A 16,805-nucleotide genomic window follows, 5' to 3' on the forward strand; every position below is an offset into this window, starting at 1 on the left:
CCAAGGCTTCTGAAAGGGCTTCTCACAGAGCACTTCAGACCCTTTTCTCAATGCTCTGAGAGGCAGAGCCCCCCACCCCCATGATGGAAGAATGAATGGCTTGGCACAGGCCAGAAATTTATTGACTTGCCTAGAACAAATGTTGTTTTGCTTTTTCAGTGAAGATCATGAAGTTCTGGTATAGAACACATATTGCATTTTTGTTTTCTTTTTATCTCTTTCCATCAAAAACAAATAAGTAAACCAAAACAACCAATACATACCGTGGTTACAGAAAATATTCAACCAACAGAGAAGTCTATACAGTAAAAATTGCAAGTCCTTACCTCATGCACTTTCTGATACATATTTCAGGTATCGGAGTAATGTTTTAGTTTCCAGTCTAAATCTCGAACCAACTGAGAATAAGATGAAGACAGATGGGACCAAATATCTCTTTTATTAGTGATAATATTGATCTTGGAGAATGTTGTTCATAGTTGTGGGCAAGTGAACCCCAGAATCAGATAGATCACCTCCCTGTCACTAATGTTATTGGATCAACACAGTCAGAGCCTTGGCCACCAATGACAGCCTGGCCCAGGGCAATTCAGTTACAGGTCCTCTGCAGGTAGAAGGGCTGTCAAAGGAAGGGAGAGTTGTGGGGCAGAACGTCATGCCAGTCCTTATCCCAAATGCATCACTCATGTAAAACTGACCTCACGTGTGTGTGTGTGTGTGTGTGTGTGTGTGTGTGTGTGTGTGTTGGGAGAAGGGGGATTAATGAGATGGGTAGAGAGAGGCCAGAAGGATTATACTCATGGCTGTTCTCCATGAGGAAGGAAACATCAGGGCGGGGCTGCAGTCCCCTTCCACATACATTATCTCCTGTTCTCTGCTCCTGTGGTGGTACTTTTACAAACATCCTGGAATAATCTTTCATTGGGCCCTTGGGTGAGCATCTCTATAGTGAAAGTTCCTAAAAGTGACTCATGTAAACTTTAAGTTGGCATGTGCTCAGTATTGACTGTGGACCTGGGAGCTGAAAGTGTTTTTTCCCTTTTATTTCTGTTGTGATTTACCAACCTCACCCTATCAGTAGCCTCCTCCCCACGCAGGAAGGCTGCTGAGGGCTGCAGCATCTCACTTTAACAGCCGTTTAGCAGTCCGACAGGAGAATCCATCCGATCAGTCACTGAAGTGCGATCTAGACTCTCCCATCTGACCTCTGAGTCGCATGTACCTGGACATGTCATTGATCCTCCTCCACCCTCTGTGCCCTCCTCTGTCAAAAACTGGTATAATATCACGTAAGGGTTTGGGGGAGGATTCAAGGAGCTGATGCATTTACAGTGCCCGGGAAAAGTCAAGATAGAGAGAGAAGAGGAAAGGGAGTGGGCACAGTGCAGAGGAAGTAAAAATTGGGTGTTGCTAAGCCAGCGTGCCCTCTCCGTCTCCTCCGGCCCCAAGCGGAGCCTGCGGGAGCCGGCTCCAGGCCCCGCGCCCTCCCTCCGCCTCCTCCCCGCCAGCCTGCGCGCCGGCCCCCAGCCAGTCGGGCGGGCGGAGGAGCGCGGTCAGCGCGTCTTATCAATGGGCCGGGCGGCTTAGCGCGGCCGGCTCGTCCGAGAGGCGCAGTCCCGGGCCTCCGCGGGTCGCGGGGCCCAGCCATGGCACCTCGGTGCGCGGCGGCCGGGCGGGCCCCGGGACCCTGCGGGGGGCGCTGAGCTGCGGAGCGGGCGGTGCGCTCGGGTAGGCGCCGTCGGGGCACTCGCGGGGAGCGTGCCGGGCACCATGCACCCCCGTCTGCCGCCGTGGCCGCGGCTGCTGCTGCTGCTCCTGCTGCTGCTCGCCGGCGCCGCGCACACGGTGAGTACCGCGCCCCTCGGCGGGCAGGGGCCCCCGGGGCCAGGCTGGAAGGGAGTAGCCGGGGCCCCCAGATCTGCCACTGATCAATAGTCCCCATCAATAGTCTCGATCAGCTTCAATCCAAAGGGCCCCCTCCCCTCAAAATAAACGTGTGCGCCAGGAGAGGGCAGCTCTCGGGGAGCCCGTCCTGGGGACCTGGGGACTGCACCTCTAAGGCGCCCCAGACGGAGATCCTGGATCTGTCCCTGGCAGCGCCTGTCGTGTGCTGGGCACTTGCATTATTTTGTTGAAATCTCATAATCTCCTTATGAGGTTGACATTATCATCCACACTTTACAGACATGGAAACAGGGACTCGGCAAGGGGCAAAAATATTGCCCTAAGAGAAGACAATTGGAACCCACATCCGCCTGACCAAAGCCTTGGCATTTTCACACACGGGGCTGCAGATGGGAAAATCGCAGAGAGCTCAGCCCGCAGCTTCCGGGTCTGGGACGGGACCCGGTCTGGGATGGGACCCGGTCTGGGATGGGACCCGGTCTGGGATGGGACCGTTTGCCGCTCCTGCCCTCTCTCTCCTGAGGGATTTGGCTCATGCCTGGGGGACCCATGGGAGCAGCTGGTCTCCACAATCCAGGTCCAGGGAGGAGCTGGAAGAGAAAGGAGAAGGCAGCAGAGTGGTAGCTGGTGTTTCTTTCCCACAGAAACTCCTGGGAACCGCAGTCCTCTCCCCGTGGGGTTTGTGGAGTGGCTGCACCCGACTGGCCGAAGGAAAGGGGGGCGGCGGGAGGCGGAGAGGTGGAGGTGGGGAGTGTGGGCTGCAGATTTTAGAACTGTTTCTTTCCATCAACACTCCAGACTGGCACCCAAGGCCTCTGGCCCAAGAAATTCCTCAGAGGAAGCACTTGGGGACCCAATTTTGAGTCTCCAACCTCTGTCCGGGCAAGTCTCTCCTGGTGTCTAATTGCCCTGTTGTAGTCCTCTCCTGTTTGTTCATAGAAAAGCCTCAGCTCCCTGAGTTGATGGGAGTGATGACAAGCAGTAGGTGCCCACCTTTCTGGCAGGTCTGTGACATGCCAGCAGCAGCAGTTTGGAAGAGTGGAATTTGGGGATCTTGCCCCCACCTCCCTGGTAATGTTGGAATTTCTGCTCAGTGCTGGTGTTGGAAGGAGCTAGAGTAACAGGACTCACTCATTAGTCTGAATTCCCAATTGGGGGAAAAGCCACCTGGGGCACTGGGGACAATTCGAAGCCAAATTCAGCGTAGAGGTGTGTTATTATTCAGTGCCCAGGGATGGGAGAGGCCTCTAGTTTCCTCTTTGTAACCCTCCCAGCCTTCTTCTTAAGATTTTGCAGTAACCTTGAGATTGTCTGAAAAAAATCAACAAGTCTGAGGCTCAACCTACATTTTAACCTCAAGGGGACCCCCATGTTATCTCAAGAATAAGTAGAGGGGAAAATCATTTGGTTCAATTACTCTGTGTGCCTTAGAAGGATGCTTCATTATGCTCTGGTCCAGTTCCCTCCTTTCACAGATGAGCAAACTGCGACCACAGAGAGAAAGGACACATCATTTTCATACACTCACTGGTACTGCCTTGTATTATTACCAGATAGTTTCCTGTAAGTCTTGGTCCTCTGGTTATTTTATGGGTTTATTTAGACCTAAGGTCTCATACTTCTTGGTAGAGAACTCCTTTAATAAATAGGAGTGGAATTGACTTACTTTGATTGGCATATTTCCCAGCCTATGAAATGCTATTTTTCTTCTGTGGGGCTGAATGGTTAGACACTTGATTTTGCAATATAAGGATATTCACACAATTTTTTATTCCTTTGGGTCTCTCCCAAAGGAGAGCATAGGCACCTTCCTACTGGGAAGTCATTAAGGCCACATTGCTTGTAACTACCCCTCTCCCTTTTGGCTTTCCAGACAGGGAGGAGGGAACCTTGTAAGTGAAAACCAAAAAGTGATGATGGGGGCATTTTTCTGAGATTGCCATAGGCAACCCTGCCCATCCCTCCCTTTGCCACCTTCACTCCCATGTATCCATCTCATGAGGACCTGCACCTGGGACAGTGTTGTAATTATTCACTAGCACCTCTGTCCTCCTCTCTTCCCCAATACGTACACTTGGAACTTGAGCACTGAGACTTAGTTTTCATCATCCTTCATCCTCAATGATTGTGTTGAATGAATGAATGAATGCATGAATGCGTGACTTGATGATCACATCCACAGGACTGTCTTATGCTGTGGCAGTTTCACATAGCAGCAAGTAATGAAGAATGACATCTTGAAAGCAATCGCTGCTTACAAAATTGTACATCAATGTGTCAAGCAAAGGAGAATTAGTCATTCAAGGTAGGGTTTTTAATCCAGGGCATCTGGCTAACTGCCAACTTGATAATCTTAGTGAGTTAAGTGGGTGTGTGGGACTCCTTTTCCCTTCAATCACGGTTTCGTAACTTTGACACTGTAATCTTGGATCTTAAATCTGGGCGTTCAGCAAGGGGTGCCAGGAAGAGAGTTATGCCTTTCCTTGGCATAAGTGGAAATAATGGGGTGGGGACAATAGGGACAGGGTGGAGAGAGGGGAGTCGGAAGATTCTTCGTTGTGTGTCCTGTGCATTGTGTGATGTATAGCAGCATCCCTGGCCTCCACCCACTAGAAGTATCTGTCCAAGTTGTGACAACAGAAATGTTTTCAGACATTTCCAAATGCCCTCTGGGAGACAGGAAGGGCAAAACTGCCTCTGGTTGAGAACCATTGCCTTAAAGGTTGTCATGTTTCAGGGGAAATGCATTAACAGGGCTAATCATAGGTGTTAATTGCATGTTGGACGCAGGGCAGTGGGGTTGACGACAGGCAATCTGAGTTGGAAGACGGAAGCAGGTGTATCTGATGAAATCCATTTCCAAACCAGGTACAAAGGCTTCTGCGGGCAATGGCTTCCCCGACCTTTTACACCTTCCCGTCCCACTTTCCCCTCCTCTGTCTATCCCTCCTCAGTTGAAGGCTCCGAAAAACAAAAGCTCCGAGTCTAGGATGTGGCATATAGACACCCAGCACTTGTGGTCCCTGCCCCTTCCTGTGGCGCACCTGGATCCGGAGGCTGACGCTGGGTGGTGTCTCCGTGAGCAGAACTTTAGGAAGGTCTGCAAGGGCCACCTGAGGAGTTGGCTATTGATAACTCTTCAGAGGAGGGTCACTGGGGTTTTTGTACACCTGAAAAATCACTTTCTGATTTTCTGAGTAAGGGCTGTGGACTTCTTTTAAATTTTTTATTCTCCCTAAGATTAACGTGAATGATGAGGATGATGATAAAGTCTCCCCTACTGAACACTATTTCACCCTCTATAGTCTGCTAAGTCCTTCCCTGCACTATCTGATTGAATTATCACGTCAACTGTTAGTACCCCCAGGCCAGTGCAGATGAGGACACGGAAGCCATTTGCTCAGGTCACCAGCTGCAAGTGGTGGCGTGGGGACTCAGCCCCGTGTTCGGAACCTGCTCACGCACCTGCTCCCGTGGAGAAGCTGCTCTGGTGGCTGGTGCCCACGGTGCCGTTGCACAGTTCTCTCCCCGTCTCAAAATGACATTACATTCAGTTTAACTTAATAGCTTTATAAAACATAAAACAAATACTGAAATACACACGGTGTTTTATTAAGGGAGCCGGAGAGGAACTCGGGGTCACCAAATCAAACAAGCAGGAGGTACATGTCACAGACTGCTAAACAGTCCCCTTAGCTTTGGCATCACCTTTTTGGTGTTCCCATTGAGCTCCTCTCCCTCCCCCCTGGCCCCACCGTTACCTCCCGTGCCAAGCGCGGGCGCAGCTTTCTTCCTGGCACTCTGTTGAAAGCCCAGACTTAGCACTGAGCATCCGAGCTCTGCCACCAGATCAGCCCCTCCAGTGGCCCCTGATTTGGACCCCGCTTCCCTTCCCTTAGCAAGCTGAGGTTTCTCACCACTGACCTTCACTCAGGCTCCGGGACAGCCTGCAGCCCAAGGTAAAGGCCACAACACTCAGATCCTATCTACTTGCTTACACTGTAAACAGACGCAGTCGCTCAACCTTCATGTGGACTTGAGAGAATGAGAATAGGCCCACCCAGCCTCACCATTCTGGGCCCCAGAGAGTCCCAGGGCCCTGGGGAAGGGACATCCTGGTTGATTGCCTTCTTGGTCCCAACTCATCGTGCTGCCAGGATCCCTGGGTTTTCCAGAGGCTTCTTCAGAAGCCCCGTCTGCCCAGCATCAGCTCCCTCACCCCTGGCTCTCAGAGGCTCTCTCTGATGTCTTCGTGTCTTTTCAAAGTCCTGACCTTACCACCTCCCCTTCCACTTTTAACACACTGGTCTGCCTCCCATTTCCTGAGAGTCAGGACTATGTGGATGAATGTCCTCCGACCGATATCATGGGTGTGTCTAAATGATATCCCCCTATTCTCTTCCTTCTTATCTTCCTCGGTCAGCTAGGGCTGCCATAACAAGCCGCCGATGAGGGGCTGAAGCAACAGGCATTTATTTCTCCCAGTTCTGCACACTGAACATCTGAGATCAGGGGCCAGCTCGTGGGATTCTGGTGAGAGCCCGATTCCTGGCTTGCAGATGGCTGCTCTGTCCTCACACGGCCTTTCCTCTGAGCAGGTGCGGACAGACAGACAGAGAGTGAGCTCTCTTCAGCCTCTTCTTAGAGGGATGCTAACCCTATCAAACCAGGGCCCCACCTGTATGACCTTGTTAACCTTAATTACCTCTTTCTAGGCCCCACCTCCAAATACAGCCACACTAGGGGTTAGGGCTCCAATATACGAATTTGGGAGAGATACAAACATTCTACTCATAACACCATCTGAGTGAAATAGAGGCTCTACCTCTGCCTCGGCCAGTCCCTACACCTGTGCTCCCGATCCCTGCCCCCATTCTAAGTGACTTCTGTTCTGAGACGACAGAATGCAGCCACTGTACCCAATCTCTACCATCTTCCTCTTGACTGGCTTTTCCATCCGTGGTTCAGCTCTCCCAGGTCTGTCCAGCCCAGTGGTGGAGAGCCTTCCCTCTGCCCTCTGGGCCCTTCTAGCCACAGTTCCACCTCTGCCCCGGCCATGGCCAGCTTCTTGGAAGTAGCGTCCATGATCATTGCTCCCATATCTACTTGTTTCTCAGTCCCTGCAATCTGGCTTCCACCCCACCTGAAATCAGTCTCATCGATGACCTTCATTTTGCCATAGTCACTACACACTTTTTAGTCCTTTTCCCACCCAGGGTAACCACATGATTTATGAGAGGGATGAAACATTATGAATGACACTGGGACAGGAGGCATGCATCTGGACTGTCCTGGGCAAAGCAGAGCACGGGACCCAGCCTCTTGGAGGCATTGGTGCCAGGACCCTCCTTCCTTTCCTCGTTCCCTTCCGCTGTTCCCATCCTGCTCCGTGCTCTTCCTCAGTCTTCTCACCTCTGAGAGCCATTTCCCCAGGCTCTGTCTTTTACCCTTGCTCTCCTCGTTCTGCTTGCTCTTAGTGTGTGATTTTCCTTGGCAGTCCTACTATGTCATAAATCCAAGTTTTCTTCACCAAAGTTATCTTACCCCAACTCCCACGCCTATGTCTGTTTTCCCTGTTCTTGAAACTATCAAGGCACCCAAACCAGACTCTGGGGAGCTACATTGTCCCCTGCCCTCACCCCCACACTCAAACCCCTCCTACAAAATCTGCCTACTGACTGTCACCTCTGGGCCCTTTTCTCCATGGGGTGTTGCGACTCTGAGTGCAACAATTCTTCCTCACCTCTTGCCTAAATGGTGAAGCCACTTCCTGGGGATCCTTGGGTGCCGCCTTTGGTCCCTCGTGACCTGCCCCATACCTTCACCGCGCATTCTGGCTGCTGGCCTCCCTGGCCCCCCTGCAGACCATAAGCTTCAAGGGCAAGAGTCATGTCCCTTTTACCTTTGTGTCCTCAGTAGGGAGCTGATTGCTGGGCATATAGTAGGTGCCCAATAAAAGTTTGCTGAAAGTTTGTGTTTGAACTGGTTGTAGGATAATGAGTTTCCTCTTCTTATTTTTCATTGTATACACTAGGCTAGTATTTCCTTTTTTTCTAGATGCCAGTTAGCTTTATTAAAAAACAATTTATTTTTACCACAAAGTAAAATTCTTTCCAGTCTCAAGTTGGCGAGCAAGTAATTTTATTATAAAATGTGATAAAGTGATGTTGAATCTCTTCACCTTCTTCAGAATTCAATAGGTTTCTATTATATCTCCTCCCAGATTTTACCTTTTCAGATTTGAGCCCAAAGTTAAACTCTAAAATAGCTTACAGAACTGTCTTTTGACATCTTTTCCCTCTCATTTGGGGTTTGCTTTATTATCTCCCCCCCCCCCCCCCCCCCCCCGCAGACTAGATCCCTCTGTAGCTTTATGAAGGATCGACTGTGGCCGCCCCATGGCTTCGAAGCTCACGTGCTTCAGGAAAGGAGAGACTGACGTTACTCCTGATTCCAGTAGCAAATGTCTCAGCGAGGAAAGCAGATTGTCTCAAGTTGAGTGAGGTTTTCTCCCTTGGTCTGATCAGTGATATGGGACCTCACAGCATAAACCAGCCTACCTTGTGATGAAGGGGTCTTTCCTGGTGGGGGGCGGTTGTTGGCTCAAAGGCTGAGAAGACATCTCAAAATATGTTTACTATCTAAGAAAACCCCCCGAAGACAGAGAGGGTGGAAGCGGTGGGCCAGCCACGAGTAGAAGCAAAGGGTGACACTCCTACCAGAGACACTATTCGATGCGCAAGATCCCAGAAAGTTTACAACTTAAGTGCCTTTTCTTAAAAAGAACAACAGCAACAACTGTAGGTTATGCCCTAGCAAAGCCCAAACTGAAGCTAAAGTATGGGATGCAAAAGAGTGGAATTCGCCCAGGACGGCCCTGGGAAGATACCGATCCCATAGTTCTGCCACAGACCGAAGAGGGTTTAGGTTGGAGTCAAAGTCCCAGAGAAGCTAGTTGGCAACATTGCCTGGCGTTGTTCCCTTCGGAGCCTGGCACTACAACTATGGCATTAAATCGATGCAGTAAAGGCCTATGAATTTTGTGATCAACAAGAAGAAAGAAAGCCAACTTAAAATTCCAGAAAAAGACAAAAGGTATTTGAAAAATTTTCTGGTCCAAGTATTTAAAAAACTTTGACATGATTTTAACAATATTTAAAAAACTCTAGATGTAAAGATGGCTTGGACTCAAACTCTGAAACTGAAGAGGAAAATATATGTATGTTTTTGTTTGGTTAATTTAAATAATAAAGAAAAGCACCAGTTAGTACATTATTTCCTGACAATCTCTTTTTAAACTTATGGGGAGTACATATTTTTAATATTTTTTTAAAAATCCTCACCTGAGGATATTTTTCCATTTGTTTTCAGACAGAGTAGAAGGGAAGGAGGGACAGAGAGAGAAACATCAATGTGAGCGAGACACATCGACTGGTTGCCTCCCAGGGCCAGGAAGAACTGCAACCGAGGTATTGTGCCCTTGACCGGGCTTGAACTCGAGACTCCTTGTTCTACAGGCCGACACTCTAACCACTGACCCAACCCGGCCAGGGTGGGGAGTACATATTTTTACAGGTACAAGGGCTGAGTTGCTGTTTTTACTACCAAACAGCACCTCTTTGTTGGTACCAACTACTTGGGTATTTTCTGCAACACTTCACTGTTACACTAAATACATGCGGTTTTTCCTCACACTGACAGCCAATTCTTCCTCCTTCCAGACACCAGCGAGGGGTCCTGCAACTTAACTCAATTCTGACACTAGCCACCTGGAGTTGCACAGACCTCGCGGGCAAGGACTCAGCCTTGTAAGACTGCTCCTACTTCAGACCCAATTGCAAGTCTGGGCACCCATGCTTCTGATTGCTATAAATCGGGGGTTCCCATGATGCCTCCTCAGATTCTCTAATTTGCTAGAATGACTCACAGAACTCAGGAAAGCACTTTACTTACTATTACTGGTTAATTTTAAAGGTTGCCATTCGGGGACAGCCACATGGACAGGAGCACATGGAGCGCCTGTGCCCTCCCTGGGTGTGCTACCCTCCCAGCACCTCGTGGGGCCACCGACCTGGAACCCTGCAAACCTATTGTTTCGGGTGTTTACAGAGGTTTCATTACACGGGCAGGGTTGATGAAATCATTGCCCACTGTTGATGAACTCAGCTTCTAGCCTTTCTCTCGCACCACGTGGTTGGTCTTTCTGGTGACTCAACCCCAACCTGAAACTATCTAGGGGTCCCCAGCCACCAGTCATTGTATTAGTATATAAAAAGTCACTCATCACTTATCACTTTAGAGATTCCAAGGGTCTCAGAAGCTCTTGTATCAGGATCTGGGGATTAAGAGCAAGTATTATGATAAAAGATGCTTCTCTCACCCATCACTCAGGAAAGGACAAGGCTTTTGGGAGCTCTGTGTCAGGAACCAGGGACAAAGACCAAATATGTGTCTTATCATGTCACAGTGTCACGTTAGGACATGCAGTCTGCAATGGCAGATTAACCGCATGTGTTTATCTGCTCCTCCCCGGGAATGCCTTCAAGTGACAGTAAAGGAGTCAGAAGAGGAGACAAGGAAGCAGAGGTTTCAGAAAATCATTGGGAAATGGAAAGCGAAGGAAGTAGTGGTGGTCGCATGGGAAAAAGAACACCCCACACGCCTGCAGCGGGTGGCAGGGGCATTGAGGAGAACCGGTCTGCTTGGCCTGCACTACCCCACAGGCCCAGACGGGGCAGTAACACCCCCAGACCCCGACCCGGTCCTTCTCAGCGGACGTTTCCCGGTGAAGGCCACCAGTCAGCACGCGGTTGAGGCCCACGGTGGTTCCCGGGGCCACTCTAGTGCCTCAAGCTTCAGTGTGACACCGAGGCAGGCCCCCAGCGTGGAAGTGACCAGGGGAAAGGGGCTCAGAGGACACAGAGGCCATGCAGAAAGGAGGGGAAACTTCAAACACCACTGGAGCCAATATTCTGCTCTCTCCCAGCTCTTTCAAAGGATGCTGGCGCCCGGGAGGGGAAGTGTGGGCAAGAGGGTGCCAGGGAAGAGGGCTCCGCAGAGGGTAAGACGGGCAGTTTGGAAATCGAGTGTATGATGACAAAGCACTCATCAGAAAACGTAACAGATCACGTCCAGGAGTGTCCCAGGAAGATCACACAGAGGAAATGGAGAAGGGTGGGGATGGCGAAGACTAGAGGATCGGTCCGGGGTGTTCACTACTCAACCTCTGCGTGCAGACGAGACAAGAGGAAGGGAGGAAAGAAAATAAATAACAATATATTTTTTTAATTTCCAGAAATTAAGAACACAAATCTCACCCTGGCCGGTTTGGCTCAGCTGTTAGAGCGTCAGCCGTGAACCAAAGAGTCTCGGGTTTGATTCCAGGCAAGGGCACGGACCTCGGTTTCGGTTCGGCCCCTGGCCCTGGTCGGGGTTGTTCGAGAGGCAGCCAGTCGATGTGTTTCTCTCACATCGATGTCTCTCTCCCTCTCTCTGGCTCTCTCCCCCTCTAGCTGAAAATAAATGGGAAAATATTCTCTGGTGAGGATTAAAAATAATAATAATAAAAAAATTAATAAAAAGAATACAAATCTGAATATCTAACTAATAAGTAAAGAAGGAACCATTTTCTCAAGAAATTTTAACATAACTAAAAACAAAGAAAAATCTTAATTATTTCTAGAAAAGAAACAAATGTCAGATACAAAAGTTTGGAATGAGAACTAAATTTCTTATCAACAACACAGAAAAGAGAAGCAGAGATGTCTTGAAAATTTGGAAGAAAATTATTTTCAACCTAGCATTCTCTCAAATTACTAATTAATTTAATAACTAATCAAATTCATAAAAGCTTTTTCACTCCTGCAAAGATTCAGAAATTTACCTCCTACATATGCTTTTTTAGGATGTTACTAGAGAACATGTTTCTGCCAAACAAGGGAGCAAAACCAGGAGAAAGACGCGGGATCCAGGAGACAGCCCCAGCCGGAGAACTGGGGAGAGGGCACCCGACCACAGCCGGGTGGCAGGCCCAGCCTGCAGCAGGAAGGGGGGACTGTGGGAGCAGGTCTCCAGAGGTAAAACAAAGAACTGCTGATTGATGTCTCACAGACTGTTGGAGTACTTGGAAATTTAGCCGAACATAGGAAACTAATCAAATGAAAAACACAAAGTAATTATTGACCTCAGGAAAGACAAAATGTACAAGAAGAGACATAATCATTTTACAGACTAGACTCAGCAGTGGACAATATTTCATAGTCAAAATAAATCATTATAAATACAGACCATGCATTTAGAAATTAAGTCGGAAGGAGGACATGTAATATATGGGGGAGAGAAGAATATGTGGGGAGATCAAAAAAACATCTAAATCTTTACCTTCCATAACAGACAGTTTGGGGTAACATCTTAATTACTAAAACAAGAAACAGCTGCATAGGAATGTAATTTGTAAGCATGGAGATATACATGAGAATCAACAGCGACACAAGTTGAGCTGACTGCTGCCTGAGGGCAGGTAGAGGTTAGGGAAGAGAACAGCTGTTTCTCATTATAAATACTTTGATATTAGCACAAGCAAAAACTTTAACAGTACTTATACAAACTTGATATTTTAAAAAATGCATTAGCCCGGCTGATGTGGCTCAGTGGTTGAGCATAAACCGATGCATCAAGAGGTCGCCAGTTCGATTCCCGGTCAGGGCACATGCCCAGGGTGTGGGCCTGATCCACGGTGGGGACACGCAAGAGGCGGCCAGTAGATGTTCTCTCTCATCGATGTTTCTATCTCTTTCTCCCTCTCCCTTCCCATCTCTCTCTAACATTAATAAAGAAAAAAAAAATTTAAGAAGAAAAAAAAATGGTTTAAAGGGAAGTTTTAAGGACTAACAGTTCTTGTTTTGAGAAAAAATTTAAATAAATCTTAGCAATTTCTTTCATCTTCACTTGTCTCTTTCTCCTGTGAATCTTAAGTAAAATTATATGTAATACTTTTAAATTTAATTAGTATATAGAATTACACGTATAAATATACACGATTGCTAAATACCAGTCTCTCCTCCCCTTCTCGAGCTTAACTTAGATAAGGGGGCTTCTTCCCCATGCAGTCTCCAGTCCCAGCATCACCAAGGGACCGCCCCACTGAGCACACCCTCTTCCAGGCAACCCAGCAACCCAGAGGCCCGTCCTTCGCTGCGGGTCACTGTTCGGAAACTGTGGGCGCAGTCTTTTCAGCAGAATACTGTTCCTGTCACACGCCAGTGGACACCACACATTTCTTTAGTTGGAGTACTACCACAGCACAAAATTATCTTGATTTATTCCATTTTAATGGAAGGATCAAGGGTAAAGGAAATGTGGGCCGCTCCACTTCGCGCCCATCAGGGTGGCTATTATCAACACAGAAAAATAACCAGGGTAGAGGAGGACACAGAGAAACCGAAACCCTTGTGCACTGCTGGTGGGAATGTAAAATGGTGTAGCTGCTCTGGGCAACAGTTTGGTGGTTCCTTAAAAAAGCAAACATAGAAAAACAAGTGAACATCATATTACTTATGATCCAGCAGTTTCACTTCTGGGTATATACCCAAAAGAATGAAAACAGGGACTCAAAGAGATACTTGTACACCCATATTCACAGCAGCATTGTTCACAACAGCCAACAGGGGGAAACAACCCAAGTGTCCATCAACAGATGATTGGATGAACAAAATGTGATATGTGCATGCAATGGAATATTATTCAGCCTTAAAAATGAATAAAATTCTGATAAATGCTACAACGTGAGAGTGAAATAAGCCAGACCCAAAGGAACAAATACTTGTATGAACTACTTGTATGATTCCACTTGTATGAACTACTTAGAATAGGCAAATTTATAGAGTCAGAAAGTAAGATAGAGGTTATCAGGAGCTGGGGTGGGGGGATGGTGGTGAGAAATGGGGAGTTAGTGGTTAATGGAGACAGTTTCTGTTGGGATGTTGTAAAGTTCTGGAGATGGATATGATGATGGTTGTACAACATTGTAATTGTACAACAATGCCATTGAATTGTATATTTAAACATGGTAAAAATGGCACATTTTATGTTATATATATTTTACTACAACTTAAAAAAAGAAATGTAGGATGAGAAAAAAAAAGTTAAACTGTCCTCTTATTATTTTTTTTCTGTAGTCCTGGGGAATAAACAGCCAGGAAGTTGAACTTTTCTTGGAGGGGTGGTTCCTGTTACAGGTGTCCTCTCATTTCTAATCTTGCTCCACTGTTCTCCAGCCTTCTGTGCGGAGCACCCCCTTTCCTCAGGCTCCAGCAGTGCAGACTGCCACCCACTTTGGGAAACTTCACGCCCTATCGACTCACTGGGATGCTGCCCAGGATCTGTTCCCACCCTGTGTCAGTCAGCGATGCCACATAACAATCACAAAAATCTCAGTGGTTTACAGCAACTAGTGTCGTTTCTCTCTTAGTGTTTCCAAGTGAGCCAGAGTTTGATTGATCACCCATGATATTGATGGTGACCAGTCAAGGCACTGAACATTTCTATCAAAGGATCCTCGTGGTGCCCTGTTATAGTCACACTCCCACCCCTTCGTGACTCCTGCTACCACTTGTTCCCCATTTCAATAATTATGTCATTTCAAGAATGTTATATAAATGTTATCATATAGCATGAAACCTTTTGGGGTTGGCTTTTTTCATTCAGATACTTCTGTGGAGAGCAATCTAGGTTGGTGCATGCACCAATAGTTTGTTCAGCATTTTAGATCTATAAGTTTATGTCTCTTGTCAAATTTGGGAAGTGTTCAGCTCCACCCTCTTTCTCTTCTCCTTCTAAACTAATACGAGTTTCAGTTGAAATTTCATCTATGGAGCATTAGTGTAGGGTTGACAAGAGGGTATAAAACCTGGTCCTTTTCCTGTTGGAAAGTTGGTTTCTGAAATTGAAATCCCTGGGTGAGCAACCTTGGTCACATTCCCTAGCCACCCCATGGCCTTGGTTGCGTTTTCTGTTTCTCTTCATAGGGTTCTTTTTTTTTTTAATTTTTTATTACAGTTGACATTCAATATTATTTTATATTAGTTTCAAGTGTATAGTATAGTGGTTAAACATTTATATAATTTATGAAGTGATCTTCCCTAAGTCTAGTACCCACTTGGCACCATACATAGTTATTATAATATTATTAACTATATTCCCTATGGGGTACTTTACATCCCTGTAACTATTTTGTAACTACTGATTTGTTTATTAATCCCTTCACCCAGCCCCCAACTCCCCTCCCATCTGGCAACTCTCAGTTTATTCTCTGTATCCATGAGTCTGTTTCTGTTTTGTTTGTTCATTTATTTTGTTCTTTATATTCCACATATAAGTGAAATTATATGATATTTGTCTTTCTCTGTCTTATTTCACTCAGCATAATACCCTCTAGATCCATCCATGTTGTTGCAATAGTAAGATTTCCATCTTTTTTACGGCCAAGACATTATATATCACATCTTTATCCAGTTGTCTACTGATGGGCACATAGGTTGCTTGCATATCTTGGCTATTGTAAATAATGCTGCAATGAACACAGGGGTGGATATATCCTTTTGAAATAGTGCTTTGGATTTCTTTAGAAAATATCCAGAAGTGGAATTGCTGGGTAATAAGGTAGTTCTATTCTTAATTTTTTGAGGAACCCCATACTGTTTTCCATAGTGGCTACACCAATTTGCAATTTCACCAACAATGCATGAGGATTCCCTTTATTCCAAATCCTTGCCAACACTTGTTGTTTGTTGATCTATTGATGATAGCCATTCTGATAGGTGTGAGGTTTTAATTCTCATTGTGGTTTTAATTTGCACTTCTCTCATGATTAGAACCGTTGAGCATCTTTTTATTTGCCTATTGATCATCTATATGTCTCTCTTTAGAAAAATGTCTATTCCAGTCCTCTGCTCATTTTAAAATTTAATTGTTTGGGTTTTTTGGTGTTAAAATGTGTGATTTCTTTATAAATTTTGGATATTACCCCTTATCAGCTGTATCATTGGTGAATATCTTCTCCCATTGTCTTTTCGTTTTGTTAATGGTTTCTTTTGCTGTGCAAAACCTTTTTAGTTTGATGTAGTCCTATTTGTTTATTTTTTTTCTTTGTTTCCCTTGCCCAAGGAGATATATAACAAAAAATATTGCTAAGAGCAATGTCTGAAATTATACTGCCTATGTTTACTTTTTTCTTCTAGGAGTTTTATGATTTCAAGTCTTACATTTAAGTCTTTAATTATTTTAAGTTTATTTTAAGTTTATTCCTGTATATGGTATAAAAAGGTGATTTAGTTTCATTTTTTTTTCATGTAGCTGTCTAATTTTCCCAACACCATTTACTGAATAGACTATCTTTACCCCATATTATTATAGACTATCTATACCACATATGTTCTTGCCTTCTTTGTCAAATATTAATAATATGGGTGTGGGTTTATTTCTGGGCTTTCTTTCTGTTCCATTAATCTATATGTCTGTTTTTATGCCATGCTGTTTGATGACTATAGTCTTGTAGTATAGTTTGATATCAGGTAGTGTGGTACTTCCAATATTGTTCTTCTTTCTCAAGATTGCCATTGTTATTTGGGGATTTTTATGGTTCCATATACATTTTAGGATTATTTGTTCTAGTTTTGTGAAACATGCCATTGGTATTTTGATAGGAATTGCATTGAATCTATAGATTGCTTTGAGTACTATAGACAATTTATTAATGTTAATTCTTCCTATCCATGAGCATGGTATATGCTTTCATTTATTTGTATATTCTTCAGTTTCTTTCTTCAATATCTTGTAATTTTCTGAATGCAAGTCTTTTACTTCCTTGGTTAAATTTATTCCTAGGTATTTTATTTTTGATA

At 45.9% G+C, this 16,805-nt stretch overlaps 1 protein-coding gene across 1 annotated transcript in view; it reads left to right on the top strand.

The window, feature by feature from the left end:
* The first annotated feature begins 1,557 nt into the window (after window positions 1–1,557).
* The window catches only part of SCTR (secretin receptor), an 83,274-nt gene continuing 68,026 nt past the window's right edge, over window positions 1,558–16,805 (top strand). The window contains exon 1 of the mRNA XM_036254559.1: window positions 1,558–1,845. Within this exon, the coding sequence (XP_036110452.1) occupies window positions 1,771–1,845 (75 nt within the window). The 5' untranslated portion in view covers window positions 1,558–1,770. The remainder of the gene's footprint in view (window positions 1,846–16,805) is intronic.

Source organism: Molossus molossus, unplaced genomic scaffold (genome assembly GCF_014108415.1).
Source record: "Molossus molossus isolate mMolMol1 unplaced genomic scaffold, mMolMol1.p scaffold_m16_p_11, whole genome shotgun sequence".
NCBI classification, from domain to species: Eukaryota; Metazoa; Chordata; class Mammalia; order Chiroptera; family Molossidae; genus Molossus; species Molossus molossus.